The sequence below is a fragment of the Acartia tonsa genome, chromosome 5, assembly GCF_053477335.1.
Source record: "Acartia tonsa isolate MP-2025a chromosome 5, ASM5347733v1, whole genome shotgun sequence".
NCBI lineage: Eukaryota > Metazoa > Arthropoda > Copepoda > Calanoida > Acartiidae > Acartia > Acartia tonsa.
Window position 1 is genome coordinate 15,444,355 of NC_137264.1, and position 17,110 is coordinate 15,461,464.

At 30.5% G+C, this 17,110-nt stretch overlaps 1 protein-coding gene across 3 annotated transcripts in view; it reads right to left on the reverse strand.

Annotated features, from left to right (window-relative positions):
- Positions 1-9,609: 9,609 nt before the first annotated feature.
- LOC145318841 (uncharacterized) overlaps positions 9,610-17,110 on the reverse strand; it is a 35,369-nt gene continuing 27,868 nt past the window's right edge. The window contains exons 20-24 of one of the 3 annotated variants that reach the window (XM_080160497.1): positions 16,008-16,070; positions 15,123-15,214; positions 14,338-14,405; positions 13,466-13,509; positions 9,610-10,273 (exon numbers count right to left, since the gene is read on the reverse strand). In XM_080160497.1, the coding sequence (XP_080016623.1) occupies positions 10,223-10,273; positions 13,466-13,509; positions 14,338-14,405; positions 15,123-15,214; positions 16,008-16,070 (318 nt within the window). In that variant the 3' untranslated portion in view covers positions 9,610-10,222. The remainder of the gene's footprint in view (positions 10,274-13,465; positions 13,510-14,337; positions 14,406-15,122; positions 15,215-16,007; positions 16,071-17,110) is intronic. The other 2 variants (XM_080160498.1, XM_080160496.1) reach the window with 2 other exon arrangements.

A 17,110-nucleotide genomic window follows, 5' to 3' on the forward strand; every position in this document is an offset into this window, starting at 1 on the left:
CCAATTAGAGCGCAGGTAGTTTCCAATCCACCTATCCTATTAATCAAAATTTATTAACTTAAATTGGATTTGCGCTTTTAAATAATGAATTATATAAAAAACGAATTTTATAAAAAATCCTTAAAATTTTATGCAGATTTCAAATCTATTATATTCATTAAAATTCTTTCCAATTTTTAAGGCTTATTATATAAATATAAATATTAATGGACCAAAACAAAATTCCAAAGTTTTTTTTCTAGTTTTTTAATATAAAGTAATGGAATATAAAGCTATTATTTTATTTTGTGAATAACCCAATAAACAAAATTGTATATAACAGTTAAGTAATCAAATGGATTTCTGTGCTTGGAGAAATAATATGATTTGAGCCACCCTAATAACCCTAGTAATCTCTATAGGTGTCACCCAATAGTTTTATGCTCGTTTCTGATATGTTCTTTTTTTGTAGTGTGTGTCTTTTAAAACTTCGAGCAACGGGTTTGTTTACCCGAAAACGGCGGCACCTATAGCCGAAACACTAAATTTGAAACAAATCGCTTCGTATTATACTTGTAGCTCTATAGATTACATGAGGTTGTGTAGTTTTCAATTATGGATAGTATCAAAGTTCTAAAATGTGTTCATCTCACTTTGGGCGTTCAAAAATTACTTTTTTCGATTTTTGGTCGAAATAACCGGGTTTTTACAGCAAAACCGGGTTTTAACGCCGGCGGAAACCGCCCAAAACGGGTAATAATGCCTGGTTGGTATTTATGGCCGAGCCGAACCGTTTTTTTTTGCAACTTTCCTGTGCACGCCACTAGAGCAAAACAAAAAAATACGAATTCAGTTTTGACCATTATAAAGCTTCCCTGAGATTTTCAGCTCGATCGGCCCATAAAAGTGGCGCTCAGCACTAATGGATTAAGTTAAATAATTTTGACATCTGTGATTGGTGGATTGAAAACTATCTGCGCCCTGATTGGAGAAGCTTAAGTGACGTACATCATTCAACCAATTAGAGCGCAGGTAGTTTCCAATCCACCTATCCTATTAATCAAAATTTATTAACTTAAATTGGATTTGCGCTTTTAAATAATGAATTATATAAAAAACGAATTTTATAAAAAATCCTTAAAATTTTATGCAGATTTCAAATCTATTATATTCATTAAAATTCTTTCCAATTTTTATAGCTTATTATATAAATATAAATATTAATGGACCAAAACAAAATTCCAAAGTTTTTTTTCTAGTTTTTTAATATAAAGTAATGGAATATAAAGCTATTATTTTATTTTGTGAATAACCCAATAAACAAAATTGTATATAACAGTTAAGTAATCAAATGGATTTCTGTGCTTGGAGAAATAATATGATTATCTTGGATCTTAAAGGATAAGAAAATGCAAGATAAATTGATAAAGCAGCTTATAGTGTCTCCAGAAAACGTGCACAAACGTTCCAATGTTTGGCTTATCTATCCTGATTGACGTCATATTAGAATGGGAATATGACGTCAATCGGCATGGTTTGGCCAAACGTTGGAACATTTGTCCACTTTTTTGGTGACATTAGAAAGTACTTCCTATATGTTTAACAAAATTATCCCTTCTGTAGAATACAATTATTAGTTAAAAAGTTTGGATAATTCTAGCTTGGAACCAACCAAACAAAATTTAATAAAAGTACCCAAAGTTTTTGAGCCAACATAAAGATAAAAAATACCCACGGTTGTAGCAACACACACAGTGAATTTGCTCATCGCAGTTGATGGGTTTGAATCTCGGCACACTCTGTATTTTGTTTTTCACAAAATAGGAAAAAAGGACTTACCCTTATTTTCAATTCCTCTAAGAAAATCTTTAATTTAAGTGCTTGATAACCACCCTTCCTGAAAGCACTCTTCTTATCATGATTTTTATGTAATCCCTGTCAAAACACAAGAATACAATGGTGTACCTAACTATAAAAGTTAACGAAGCATGGCCACAAACAGTTAGGTAACATTAGGAATCGGATATGAAGATTGTATTTAGGTAGATTAATGAATCTATGCATGGCTTGCCCCCAGCCAGAGCAGAGGGACAGGGATTAATTATACGTATTCTTTGTATAAAAGTAAAAGGATGTTTGTCTGTGTGGCGAAGGATATTTATATTTAGGGCGAAGATTCTTGTATGTCACATTTTTTTTATTTTTATTTTTTTTTTTGGGGGGGGGGGTTCAAATTCTAACAAGGATGACAACATCCATAGGTAGCGAAGCACAAAAATTCGTGGTTGGGACTGATCGTCATTGTTGTTTTCATCTAACGACGGGAAATTTATTTTTTAAAATCAAGAATAGATTTATTGGATAAAATAAACACGAAACCTTGTTTTATTTTGTATGATGACGATAGTCAAAGTAAATTACATAAAAGATGCTCATAACAATGGGAAAAATTATTTTGATACTGCTATCCCAAATAAGTTTAAAATCTAATTTTAAAAAAAGATATGGGGAAATATGTAAAACATATAAAAATAGCCAAAAACCTAGCCGCCATGGTTTTCTTAAAACGACAGAAAATTTAATTTTTATATTCTTAACTTAAGAAATTAGGAAAATCGGACCATATACACTGAAGATATGGAGAAAAATGTGAAAAATATAAAAATAGCCTAAAACCTGCTAAAAGCGCAGTCTGGCCGTTATGGTTGTTTTCTTTAAAAGACGGGAAATTCAATTTTGATATCTATAATTGAAAAAATTGAAAAATGCAAAAAAATAAAAATTAGCCTAAAACCAGCTAAAAAGCCGTCCGACCGCCATTGATGTTTTGTAGTTAATTGAGCCCCTTTATGATGGGAATGTTGTCATAAAATTTCAGCATTCTATCTTTTATAGGAGCTGAGTAATAGACTATAAAAGTTTTAAAGATTTTTAATCAATATAATAGATTTGAAATCTGCATAAAATTTTAAGGATTTTTTATAAAATTCGTTTTTTATATAATTCTTTATTTAAAGGCGCAAATACGATTTAAGTTAATAAATTTTGATTAATAGGATAGCTGGATTGGAAACTACCTACGCTCTAATTGGTTGAATGATGTACGTCACTTAAGCTTCTCCAATCAGAGCGCAGATAGTTTTCAATCCACCAATCACAGATCTCAAAATTATTTAACTTAATTTGTATTTGCGCCTTTAAATAAAGAATTATATAAAAAACTAATTTTATAAAAAATCCTTAAAATTTTATGCAGATTTCAAATCTATTATATTGATTAAAAATCTTTAAAACTTTTATAGTCTACTGAGTAAATCCCATTTCCCCCATAGCGTTACGGACGGACTGACGGACGGACAGACAAAGTGAATTACATTTTTTTGGTAGGATCAAAGGTTTGGTAAGGAGAAGAATAACACTTTTATTGAGGAGAGGATTTTATTTATATATTTAGAATTTTTGTGGATAATCACCCCTCTAAAGCCTTATTCGCCCTATGTTCAATGTTCTTATGTTCTCCTGATTTATTCATTTGTTATACATAAGCGCTCACACAAACAGAAAGATTATTAATACCCGTTAGCAGCCACACTAATGTAATTTTATATCGAAATAATTAAGAGGTCAATGTAAATATTGTTTATGTGTATATAGTATACCTCTTATGTAAGAATTGTCCTATCGATTCCAAACTTGGCACGATGACTTTTATGCAACGGTAAGATACAACTTTAAAAGCGTAGCAACTCTATAATCAATACCTGGACGTTCATAGAAAATATTTAAAACATTGTGATTTTTAACCCTTTTCTTAAAATGATTCTTAAGATAGCAAAGTCCGATGTTATAAGCAAGCATATCTATAAAAGAATATCAAGAATTTATGAAATTTCGCAACAAATTTACATACAATTTTGATTTGACATATAAAAGTTCTAACACTCAGCATGTATTGATGTTTGTTTGTCATACCGTCTGATTTAAGATTTTTCGCTTTCCTTATTTCTGAAAAATCATTGAAAAGGTTATAAATATGTATGTTAGACTGGCTCAAAAAACATGAATTTTTAAATCTTTACCAAATCAATTTGAAAACTAGACCTCTCTACAATGAAAATTGATCTCGAAATTTCAATCTTAAGCTTTTTATCAAAAACTTCATATTTTCATGATTTTAACAAGAAATGATTAAAGAACTGCCAACCTAAAATAATGTAACAAGAGTTCAAATATGAAGCAATTATAAAAAGTAGGCAGAACCGCCATTCCTGCCGAATAATTCCGAAAAACGTCTTAAAACATTGTTTTATTTAAATTGATAATTTGTGTAAGAAATTGAACTAAAACAGTAGCTATTGGTCTTATGAGAAGAGAAATGATGAAAAACTCTAAAAAATATACATTTAAAGACATAAAATAGGAAAAATCCAGATTATTTTCTTTTAATACAAAGTACCCAAAGATTCTTTTCTTTTAAACAATCAAGATTCATAAAATTACCCAAAGTTACTTAATTTGATTAATTGATTTTGTATTTTCAGGACAGTAGAAATAGGCTAAAGTCAATAAATCTATATTCACACCTGCTGTTGATTGGTCCCAATTCTGGGTGGCTGCCTCAAACTTAAGATCTCTAAAACTTCCCTTGATTTTGGAAGTCATACTGTACCTGAATGTTATATGGTCAAGACAGACATGCATCATTAATATTGTAAGAGTAATTTTCCATAATAATTCAGACAAACAGCCAGACATAAAAATTGTGGATTATTAAAGCTTAGTTTTGCTACTTACTCATAGAAACTACAATGCCATCTTGAAATTTCTTATCTATAAAGACGACATTTCTATGAATGAGAGAATGCCATAAAGACATTAGTAAAGTTTTATTATCCAGGACAAAGACGAGGAACAATAATAGGAATGTTTAATACATTGCATGTATTATATATAGAAATATGTTGAGGGACATTTCAATAAAAACTAATTTGATAAATTCCTATTATTGAACACCGTAAACGTGTTGGACTGATTATGACGTAACAAAAAAAATTAGCCAATGAGAGGCCATTATTGACCAATGGTAAAATTTATAGTGGCCTCTCATTGGCTAATTTTTTTGTTACGTCATAATCAGTCCGACACTTTTACTGTGTTCCCTTTCATTAGGCCCTGAGGGTACAAAGGGCTGGATCAAAAGATATTAGGATTTTTTTTATGTGGACAACTATCTGGTATATTTTTTTTAAATTAAATAACTGTTTTAAACTTTTGGAAACCTTTATTTTAGAATGTTATATTTATCCTATTTATACAATTTTTAAAAGCGAAGCTTTTCTATAATTAGGGTCGGTCCGTCCGTCCGTCACGGATAGCTTTTTTCGTTAATTTAGACATGTTAGGATTGTTCTATCAATTTTGCATGGTGATTCCTTAAGTAGTTAGGTACGATTTAGAAAGCGTAGCAACTCTATAATCATTACCGAAATGTCCGTACGTCCATTTTGAACATGTTGATTGTTTTACTTTTTTAAAAAGCTTTTTTCGTTAATTTAGGCATGTTAGAATTGTCCTATCGATTTCAAATTTTGCATGCTGATTCCTGCAATAGTTAGGTACGAGTTAGAAAGCGTAGCAACTCTATAATCATTACCAGAATGTCCGAACATCCATTTTAAACATGTTGATTTTTTTTACATTTTTAACAACAAACTTGTATGTGACCTAATTATCCGATTAGTCTGATTTTTGGTACACTGATTCCTGGGACAACAAAGTACAATATTATAAGCGAAGCAACTCTATAATCAAGTCCTAAAAATGTAAGTATGTCCATAATCATTATCCTGTATCAAGCAGTTTTTTAACAAATTTACTTACAATTTTGCTTTTACACTTATACTTTTGCATTCTGATTATTCAGTTCTGACATTATACAAGTGTTAATGTCCGTTTGTCCTACCGTTTCAGAGCTTCGCTTTTATGGATGTTGTCATCCTTGTTAGGTTAATTATTTCAAGGACACTAAATAGCAATAGTAAAAGCAAGCATCTCAACAATCAAGTCCTAAAAATGTATTTATGTCCTTGAAAGTATTCTGGTTACACATAATTGTTGCTTGGTATTCGTTGTATGTAATTTAAGACAATTTAGGTATCACACAATCTCAATGTAAAACCTTTTTACATAATTAACAATGAACGAAACAATGATATACATCCCCATGAGAATATACAAGATTAGAACTTCTGTATTCGTTGAAATGTTTGACACTACTAGTTTTAAACTAACCAGTTAAAGCTCAGTTAAAGTAACAAAAGTTTTAGCGTTCACCAATAGAATAACGTGGTTATAAAACTTAAGGTACTAGAATGATTAAACGCCCATTACCCACGCCCTATCTTAAAAAAATCTAATTTTTCTTAAGGGTAGGACGACATTTGATTTCATGATACTATGTACAAAAATGTATTAAATTTTTGTTGTCTCAGATATATGCTAAGCTGTGGCCGCAGCTTCAACCCTCTGCCAGTGCAGATTAAAGAAGTCACAACCACTTGCAGCTTAAGCAATCCTAAAAAAACAACAAAAAAATACATTTAATTTAACGAATATCTTTGCTGCAAACAGAATTACGTACTAAATTATTAGAATAGGTTTTTATCGCATTGTATTATAGACAGTTTTGGAATGTAAAATTACAGGATTAACACCAGAGGGTAGATAGATCAATCCATTTTACAACATGCTTGGCATGTCGGTCACATGCTACAAGACTTACTATATAAGGGTGAAAAAATCATTGCATGAGAACTAAGCCTTCTTGTGCTTCCAGAAAAGGTCTCGCCACACATATTATCCACAGAGAGGCTTTGTTGAATGTTTGCCAGCTGATTGATTCCTTATCCCTGAAAAATTCAAAAAAGATAGTGCTTACTATTACTATCATTTAAGTAAGGAAATCGATGTTTTAAATACGCTGATAGTTAAACATGATTGTACCGTTCCAGTTTCTTCTCCATTGAAAGTGGATCCATATAAATCTAGTGATTTAAAAATGACATCATGGATCTTTATATGCCAACTAAAGAGTATCATAAACAAGGATGACAACATCCACAAAAGCGAAGCTCAGAAACGGTATAAAAAACGAACACATTAACACGTGAAGAGTGTCAGAACTGGATAAGCAGATTATAAATGTATATGTCGAAACAAAATTATAAGTAAATTTATTGCAACTGTTTTAATATAGGATACTGTTAAAGGATATACTTACATTTTTAGGACTTAATTTTAAAGATGCTTCGCTTATAACATTGTACCTTGTTGAAATAGTAATCAGTAAACCAAAAATCAGATGAAATGATAGTTATATCACATAAAAAAATTGTCAAAAAGGTTAAAAATCAACTTGTTTTAAATGAAAATTCTAGAAAAGATTATCGAGTTGCTACGATACTTCCAAAATCGTACCTAACTGTTATAGGAATCTGCATGCAAAGTTTGAAATCAATGGGACAATTCAAACATGTCTTCATCAACGAAAAGAGCTAACTGTTCCGGACGGACAAACCGACCCTAATTTTAGAAAAAGTGGACATTTCTGATTTAAAATCGACATAATATTGACAACACCACAATTTTTGACAGGGAATTTTTGCATTCATGAATGATCCCTTCATTGTTAATTTACTTTAAAATAACAAAAAAAAACTTTTATTTAAAATTTTATTATAAAATATATATGATTATGATTAAAACATGTAAATATTAATTTATAAAAAAAAATATTAATCACCATAATATCAAAAATTTAGTTTAAATTTACTAAAAATAATTCTATGAATAAAACAATGGTTTTCATATGCAATATTAGCTCAGCTTTCAAAAAGGTATTACATATTTATCAGGGCTCGGCAGTCGCGCATCAGCTGTGTGTAAGCCTCAGTGAAATCGTCATATTATAATATTTTAAATTTAGCTGGATGTTAGACCATTTCCTAAACAGACAATCCATCTTTTCAGAATTTTTTTCTTCACGCAAGCAGTCTTAAATTCGACTGAGGCGCGGCTGCTGAGACCTTATAGTCATAAATAAATTGTTTAATTATCCGGTTTAAAAAAGTGATTATTTATCTGTTTAGTTTAATTTTACTATTCAAGTCCATACGTTCGTCCGTATGTCAGTCCGAAATGTTATGAGAGTAATGTGATTTTCTCAGATAGTATTTAAGATAGACTACTGATTGTTTTGGTGATAATTCCCCTTTCTAAAGAGCAAACTTTACACAACTTGCTTGCATCCTTCCTTTTATTTCTTCTTCTCTCTTCCTTTTTTATGATCAAACGACATCTTCTTCTGGCTATTATCATCCTTGTTCGTTTAGATTGATATTAGTCTAAAAGTGTATACATATAAATATTTACATTTGATTAACTAATTATTGTACTTTTACACTATTGCTTATATAATAACTAAATAGCTTTTTTATAAATACATTTTCAATAAATAAGAATATTTATAAAATATAAGCCATTAAAAAAGATTATCATTTTAAACAAGGATGACAACATCCATAAGTAGCGAAGCTCAAAAATTATGATTATATATCAGGAAAAAATACTATAAAGCAGTGTCATACAATTAACATTAATGTTGATAAAATAAGGAGATCAGAAAACCTTTAAAATCACGCAACCTTAAAAATCATGAAAATTTAAAAATCTAGGAATCGATCTAGCACCGCAATTTAAAGACAAATCTTAATGAAACTTGATAAAAAATGTAGAATATGAGCATATTAAATCCCTAATAATTTCAGCCGCAAATCCTGAATAGGAATCGAGAAAAAAAATAGAAAACCTAAAAATCTAGGAATCGATCTAGCACCCCTATTAATAGAAAAATCGTAATAAAACTTTAGGAAAATAGCACCCCTATTAATAGAAAAATCGTAATAAAACTTTAGGAAAATATGTAAAATGTAAATTTAAGCATTCCCTGAAAATTTCAGCCCATTATCTTAAAAAGGAGTTGAGAAAATCAGAAAAACTTGAAAATGTAGGAATCGATCTAGCATCCCAAATAACAGACGGATGGAGAAAACAATGTATAGATTAGATAGGCATATATTATAAGAATCTTCACTAAAAATTTCAGCTGTCTATCTTTTATATGGGCCGAGAAAATCATGTTTCCCCCACTTTGTCTCAGACGGACAGACGGACAGACGGACGGACGGACAGACGGACGGACGGACATTTCGAATTATAGAGTAGCTTTGCTACTAAAAATACATATAAGAAATATACTAATAAAGCTTGTTAAAATAAAATAAAAATTTAAAATGCCATTTTGAATTTAAAGGTCAGATTATATAATCATGTAAGCTAGAAAAAAAGTAACAACATTTCTTATACAAACAAAGAGTAAAGATAGTTAAGGTGTCAATAAATCACTGAATATGATGTTTTCGTTGAATATATTATTTCATTTTCTACAATATATATAAAAAATAGTCAATTAAATTTAGTATGTTAATAATAACGGAGAGAAAAACTTTAAAAAGTCTGCGTTTTTAGATAACAGAACAGTTTTTACATAATAATAATGATAATTTTATTTTGTTTTAAGCTTTTTTTATCTATACATATATCATATCTTTATTGTTTACGGATAAAATAAAAATAACATTTGTATTATTTTCCAGAAAATAATTAATTCATACTTTATGTTTTTAAAAAACAAAAAAATAATATTATAAAGGATGTAAAGAATAAACCAATCGCTCACAATTTTCGATACAAAAATAACCCCTCTAAAGATTACTATAAGTGGTTGAAACGTTTAAACACTGAACTTATTTATCCCACCAATCAAAAGTCCTTTAATTTGTTAAGCCAACGTATAAGAAAACTATAATATAAAACTTTGGGGACTAGTGTAATAAACAGCCCAATGTCCCCTCCCTCTCCTAATTACCATAAACAAATTACTTTTTTGATATGAAAATTATCTTTTATAAAAAGTTTGGGGACCAGTTTAATTTTCAGTTTAATGTCCACACACACTCTGACTATCTTTGTTATGTATGTAAACAAAGGTTACAGAATGCTCTAATGAAACACAATGGAAAGTTTTATTTTCTAGCGAAAATAAACTTAACCTTTATATCTCTAATTGATGTTTTTATTTCTCTGTTTCTATTATATAACAAGAATGTGTAACAACCATAGAAGTTCATCTTAGTTGGTGTGTGTATGTGAATACTTTTCGTGGACTATTCATCACCTGAAATTAAAAACAAGAAATATCATATTTAATAGTTTATATGCAAAGCTAATATTGGATCAATAAGGGATGGACAAAAGTAGCTTCGCAGGTTAAAAGTTTATTTTAAAACATGCGAAGGCTAAGTCTTATAAGGATATAAAAATTTAATAATTTACCCCAAAGAAACGTTTCCTGAAATAAATTCCTTGTCAAACAATGCCCATCCCCCTCCTCCTTTCCATACTAAAGCTTTCTCTTTTCTAATGTAATTTAGGCATGGTATAGTTTATTTAAGGGATAGGTATAATATTTGGAGATTTTCATTAATTAGATTTTTATAACCTCTTACACTTTCTCCTTACTTTTTTAATTAGATAATTTCTTTAAGAAAGTATAAACCTATAATAAGGGTGTGCAGGAAAGATTTGTACGTGGATGGTTACTCCGCCCCCCCCCCCCCCCGTCCGTTCAAAAATCAGATAAAAAATTAACTTTTTAAAATCTCTTTTTAAAACTGTCTTTTAAAGTAAACTCCCCTTTAACATCAAATACACAATAAAATATAAAAAAAACGTAGAATACATATCCTTCTCTATGATTTTTACATTAATTTATTCACGTAGTAAAATTATATTAAAGTTATTGTACATGATATATTGTTTTATGACAAAGTGCACATACTAACTGCGTAGTCTTTATACATACAATACTATCAGTAAAAAAAACCTTTATTGTATGAAGAAAATCTTAATTTAATATTATTAATTAAACGTCAGTTTAGGAAAATTTTGCATATTTTTATGGCTCAGCTGCCTTAGCAGCGCGGCTTTTAAAGCCAACCAAATAGCCACAACCACTACATTTTAATTCAGCTACTCATCAGCCGCACAGCTTTCAAATCCATGCGATAAGCTGCGGTTACTTGCAACCACCCCCAATATCGACTATAAGTTTACTCCATTTATATATTAACCTATTAATATATTAATTAGGTCAAAACACATATGCGCGGCTTTTTAGAAGCTGGAGCAGCAGTCGTACTTATCCTATCAGCGTAGACAAAGCTTTTGTCACAGAAGGGAATAACTAGTTCATTGTACTATTTTTAAATTAGGGGAGTTTAAAATCGATAAGGACCGGTTCTGAGCCATACTGAAAAATAATGTATCGTATCGTATTATTATCAATTTTCCACAAATGCTAAAATAAAAATCATAAAATCAATACTAGTTTTGTTGGCCTGGGCCTCCCCTACCTGCCAACAAAACTAAAATTAACCTTTTAATTTTCAATAATCCGCGGAAAGCTGTCTATAACACTGTCTATAAAACTTAATGAAACGATTGACCCCCTTCTATTTTTCATTGATAATTTTAAAATTAACTTTTATTACCTAGTTATATCCTTGTTTTTATTACATAGCAAAAATTTATAAAAAAAAAAATCATTTTTCACCAAAACAATTTTTTGGTTCTGATTTTATTTGCGATTAAAATATTACACTTTTTAAAATTTCTATTCTAGCGCTTTTTATTGAAGAATATATATTTTTTTTTGGGAGGGGGGTAATTATTGCCTAACCATTTCCTGTTTTAAGCGGGATGCCAATGGCCAATAATGTACATCCCCAATGATGATACTTAAATATACCCCTTTTGTAGATTGCAATTACTCGTTGAAATTTTGGACACTCAACTAAATGAACCAACCAATCAAAATTCAACAAAAGTCTTCAAATTTGTTGAGCCAACGAAAAAGAAAACGTTATTTCAAAACTTTGAGGACATAGGTGTATATAGAAATAGGCGTGGCATTACCTCGTAAGGTCGGGATTCTCCATCGATTTCTAATTGATCATCTAGAGAATCCAGATCATCATCCGTTGTTAATGGGATGCGCTACTCTAGCACCCAAGAATATTGATTTAAGTAACATCAGACGGACAACCAACCCTTACGACCTTTGTCTGAGAAGTACTAACTGCGCATAAAAACGATTTGCGCCTATGGGCCAAGGCATTCTCCTACTCTAACTATTTATGTCGTGCACCTAACATAGCAGCAAAAAGAACCATTTTTAATGACGTGGTTTCGGGCCGAGATTCGAATCTATCACCTCCCCGACGACGAGCGAATGCGCTACGTGTTGAGCCATGATCTTTCTTCACGTTACCAACATGATCCAAAAAGTTATAAGACCACTTATCAGAAAACTCTTCTAACCCTTCACATAATTTATTCTTTTTTTCTGCCTTTTTTCTCCTCTCATCACTTTTCTTCACAAAGATGAAAACATTTTTATTCTGAAGGTGATAAGCTACTCTAAAATTAGAAATGTCCATCCATCCGTAAGTCCGTCTACTCTTTTTGCTGTTTGAAAAGGTGTTAAGGAAAGAATATTTTTTTAACTTCTATTACAGACAATTCTCTGGAACTCATTTGGTTTGTCCCTTCCCTTTATCCATTACTAGCAGATACGCCTCTAGAGGTCTCATGGGCATTGGATGAAAGGGAATTCTGCATTTTAGTTTTAAAAAAGAAATAGTAAAACATTTTTGGTGAGAATATTTTTTTCCAAAGGCGATTTCTACTGGTAGGGGTGAACTGAAGGTACCAATAACTATAAACCTTTCCAGGAAATATGATAATCTTCTATGTTTAGAAGATCCAGTGGTTAGCGAGCAGTACAGACAAGCAGACTCATAAACATCCTGTTACTTTTATATTGATATTAAGATTCTAAAATCTTATTAGGTTTTTTTAACAATGAAAATATTAATATCATATCATGTCCTCAATAAAAAGTATTTATATTCTAAACTTCTATAGAAACTAAACAATGCTTTTCGCTTTAATAGAAATTTATTACTGGTTACAGATTGAAGATCATATCATTTTTAACAAAAATACTCAGATTTACAAAGCGCAATATTTGTTTGTGTATTTTAATATTTTAGCCTGTTTTTGTCAAATACATACCCACAATTAAGAAAGTCCAATGCGAGGGGAGGGGGATTAAATGGTAGTTTACCCTCCCAATAAATTTTGAAAATACATTATATTACGTCCTTAACCAAAAAAACTTTCACTTTACCACTCTACCCCCCTGACGTGACGTCCTTAGCATTATAAAATTAACATGAGTATGAAATATTTTTAAGGTAAGGAATCATGAGACATTTTACACCAATTACAAAATAAAAAGGTTTACCTTTAACCACTGTTCTTTCTCTTTTTCCCCTCTTACTGTTTTACCTAAAAAGTTAAACATTTAAAGTAGAACGATGTCTGTCTGAAGCTTAAGAACTAGGTAACTACTGAACCGATCGTGCTCTTTTCGGGCTATTTTCTTGGTGGTGGAACACCCCAACCCCCCAAAAAAGAATAATTATGTGCGTAGCTTTGATAACCACTGAACCGAGTTAGTTCTCCTTTATAGGGAAGCTTCACATTGGTCCTGGGGTTGTTTAGGGCAATATTTGTTTGGATTAAAGTCTTGGGATGGTTATAGACTATTTATCCGGTCTCCCCTACTCCACTTCAAATAGATACCAGGAGCGTATGTGCTAGTATGTAAAAAGGTTTTTTTTTATCTGTAGCATAAGAATTCAATAACTACTGAATCGATTGAGTTCTTTATTTTGGGGAAGCTTCACATAGATCCAAGGATTAAATTAGACTATTCAAAAAAATATATTTAAGTCTTTTGAGGGTTTAGGCTATTTTTTATTCTTCTCTACCTTTTGAATATAGAGCCTATAGGCTAGTGATGCAGTCACTAGCCTATATAAATATAGATTTATTTTTTTATCCGAACTTGAATAAATACTTCACAAATCCCATAAGCTATAGAAAATACTTAATATATTTCTTTGCTTGTTAATTATATTTCACTTTTTGTATCTTTTAACGTACTTTTTAACACTGATTAATTTCTCCAGTTTGATACCTTAAAAAAGAAGCATGGTTAAGTAAACATCTTTGCTGTAACTCGGATTATGTCAAGAATCGAACCCATCACCTTATGATAATACCGCAGACATTGCCTATAGAGTAGCTGCGTTACTTTTACAATATATTTACCTAAGAATAAAACCCCAAGAACTGGATCTTTTCGTTTTCCTTTTGAATTTTCATATTTCTTTTCCAGACTAAAAAGAAAAATATTGGGTATAGTCCCTCATGGCAACGCCTCTAAAGGGGCGTTTCGTCGTATTTTGATAGGTTATTCTAGGTTAGGTTAAGTTAGATTAGGAGATTGCTCCGCAGGATTAGGCAATTGGCCCCGCAGGGTTAGAGCCCCCCGCAATGGCTGAAATAGGGGATAAGCTACAGTGAAAATACGACTAAACGCCCCTTAAGAGGCGTTGCCATGAAAGGGACTATACCCAAAATAATTTTTATATATCAGTCACTAAAGCACTGAGAAACTATTAAATATTTAGGAGTAAAAATTCGCGCGAAGCACGCCAAAAAAAATTTTTTTAGGGATTTTTTGGGGGGGAAGGTATTTCCCCCCAAAAAATGCCAAAAAAAATGTTCATTGGTTAAAAGTTCACAGATTATAGAAATGTATTTTAAAATTTTACATCCAAATGTGAATTTTAACCCCTCCCCCTTAAATATTTCAAATAATAATTTAATTTTTTTGTCACTTTCCAAAAAAAATGTAATGAGCGTCTATCTATCTATTTTTCAAGGCTCGGCAGCCGCGTGTACGCCTCAGTTTAATCGTCATGCTATAACTTAAAAATTCAGCCAAATGTCTAAATCAGACAAAACATTCATCAGAATTTTTTTTTGCACACAATTATCTTTAAATTTGAGGCTCACGCGCGGCTGCCGCGCTATGCTATATATCTATCTACCTTGACATATTAAACCTATAATAAGACTCTTGGTCAGAAGAATCTATATCCACTCCAATTATTCCCTCGCACATCTCATCAATCTCAGATTCCTGAACAAAAAACAAGGATGACAACATTCATAACGGCAAAGATTATAAGATCAGAATGTCAGAAAAAGTACAATAATAGAGTAAAAACGCATTTAATACATAATATTATTTAACAGAAGTTTGAACATTCATTAAATAATATGGTCCTAGGATTTCATATCTTCAAAACACAATATTATAAAGAATATTGTTTTTATAAATCAAAAAAAAATCATTGTGTTAAAATGGACATATGGACTTACTGGCAATGATAATGAATTTGCTAAAAAGAATAAATTGTACCTAACTACCATAGGAATCACCATCTCAAGTTTGAAATCGATAGGACAACAAGTAAAACAACAATAAAATGTAGAACTAATATAAAGCTTACCCTCTCTAGTTTACTATGAAGTATAACAACAATACTATGTAGAACTAATATAAAGCTTACCCTCTCTAGTTTACTATGAAGTATAACAACAATACTATGTAGAACTATTATAAAGCTTACCCTCTCTAGTTTACTATGAAGTATAACAACAATACTATGTAGAACTAATATAAAGCTTACCCTCTCTAGTTTACTATGAAGTATAACAACAATACTATGTAGAACTAATATAAAGCTTACCCTCTCTAGTTTACTATGAAGTATAACAACAATACTATGTAGAACTAATATAAAGCTTACCCTCTCTAGTTTACTATGAAGTATAACAACAATACTATGTAGAACTAATATAAAGCTTACCCTCTCTAGTTTACTATGAAGTATAACAACAATACTATGTATAACTAACATAAAGCTTACCCTCTCTAGTTTACTATGAAGTATAACAACAATACTGTGCGCCTCTAGCTGCCATGGTTCTGCCTAAATACATTACTGTATCAATGTGAATATGCGAAGCTACTCTATAATTTACTTTGTCTGATCGTCAGTCTGTAACGCTATGTGGATAAATTGGATTTTATGTGCTACTTTTTTCAGATAGACTTCTGATTTTTTTGTGAAAATAACACTAACCAAAGAGCATCCACAAAAGACACACATATGTTATATGCAAAAAGGTTTCGCGAATTATTGTCCGTCATAAAATTTTCTTTTTTTTACACAAATGACCATCTGCTCTATATTCTATTTATTCCGTTTGTTTATTCCTGATTTTAATGCTTTTCTAGATTGATGATGTCATATTTAAAGCTAATAAGGTTAAGCTGTGAAATAACTACTTTTGACTTTAAACAAACATGAAAAAGAAATAAGAAAACGTGATTATTATTATTAATATGCTTAGATAAGTAATATTTGTAGAAACATGTATATACCATCAAATAATATCATTCTACACTGTGTTCATGCAATGTAGTACAATTTTTATCTTTTCATTAGTTTAGATCAGATTTATCTCATAAAAGAAGAGAAAAAATATTTTAAAACATTTAAATTAAACATATTAAATATCCCAAAAGTTGAGTTAATTTTCATCCCCCCCCCCCCTAATGAAAATATAAAATGATATTGAAGTAATTTTAAAATAGAAGGAGATTCCTTTTGATCATTCCTTTTAGAAGCATAGACGAGAAATTGTAAATTTAAAATCATAAAAAATCCTTCCTTGAAAATAGAGCGAGATAAGTCTAAGATCTTATGATACAGACACACAGATAAACACCTTATCTATTTTTAAAGAAAAAAAGGGTAAGTAACAAAAAGTCATTTCTCCCGAAACAAATCTTTGATATCAGGATTTAAAAATAATATTTTTTTTTGTATTTTTGTACGACACAACATTCCTTTCCACAAATAAGAAAATAAACTAATATTAATAATCAGACATATCTTATTATATTCATAACAAACAAAGGAGGTAAAAAGGGATAAAAAAGGAAAGTGTAATAATACAAAACTTG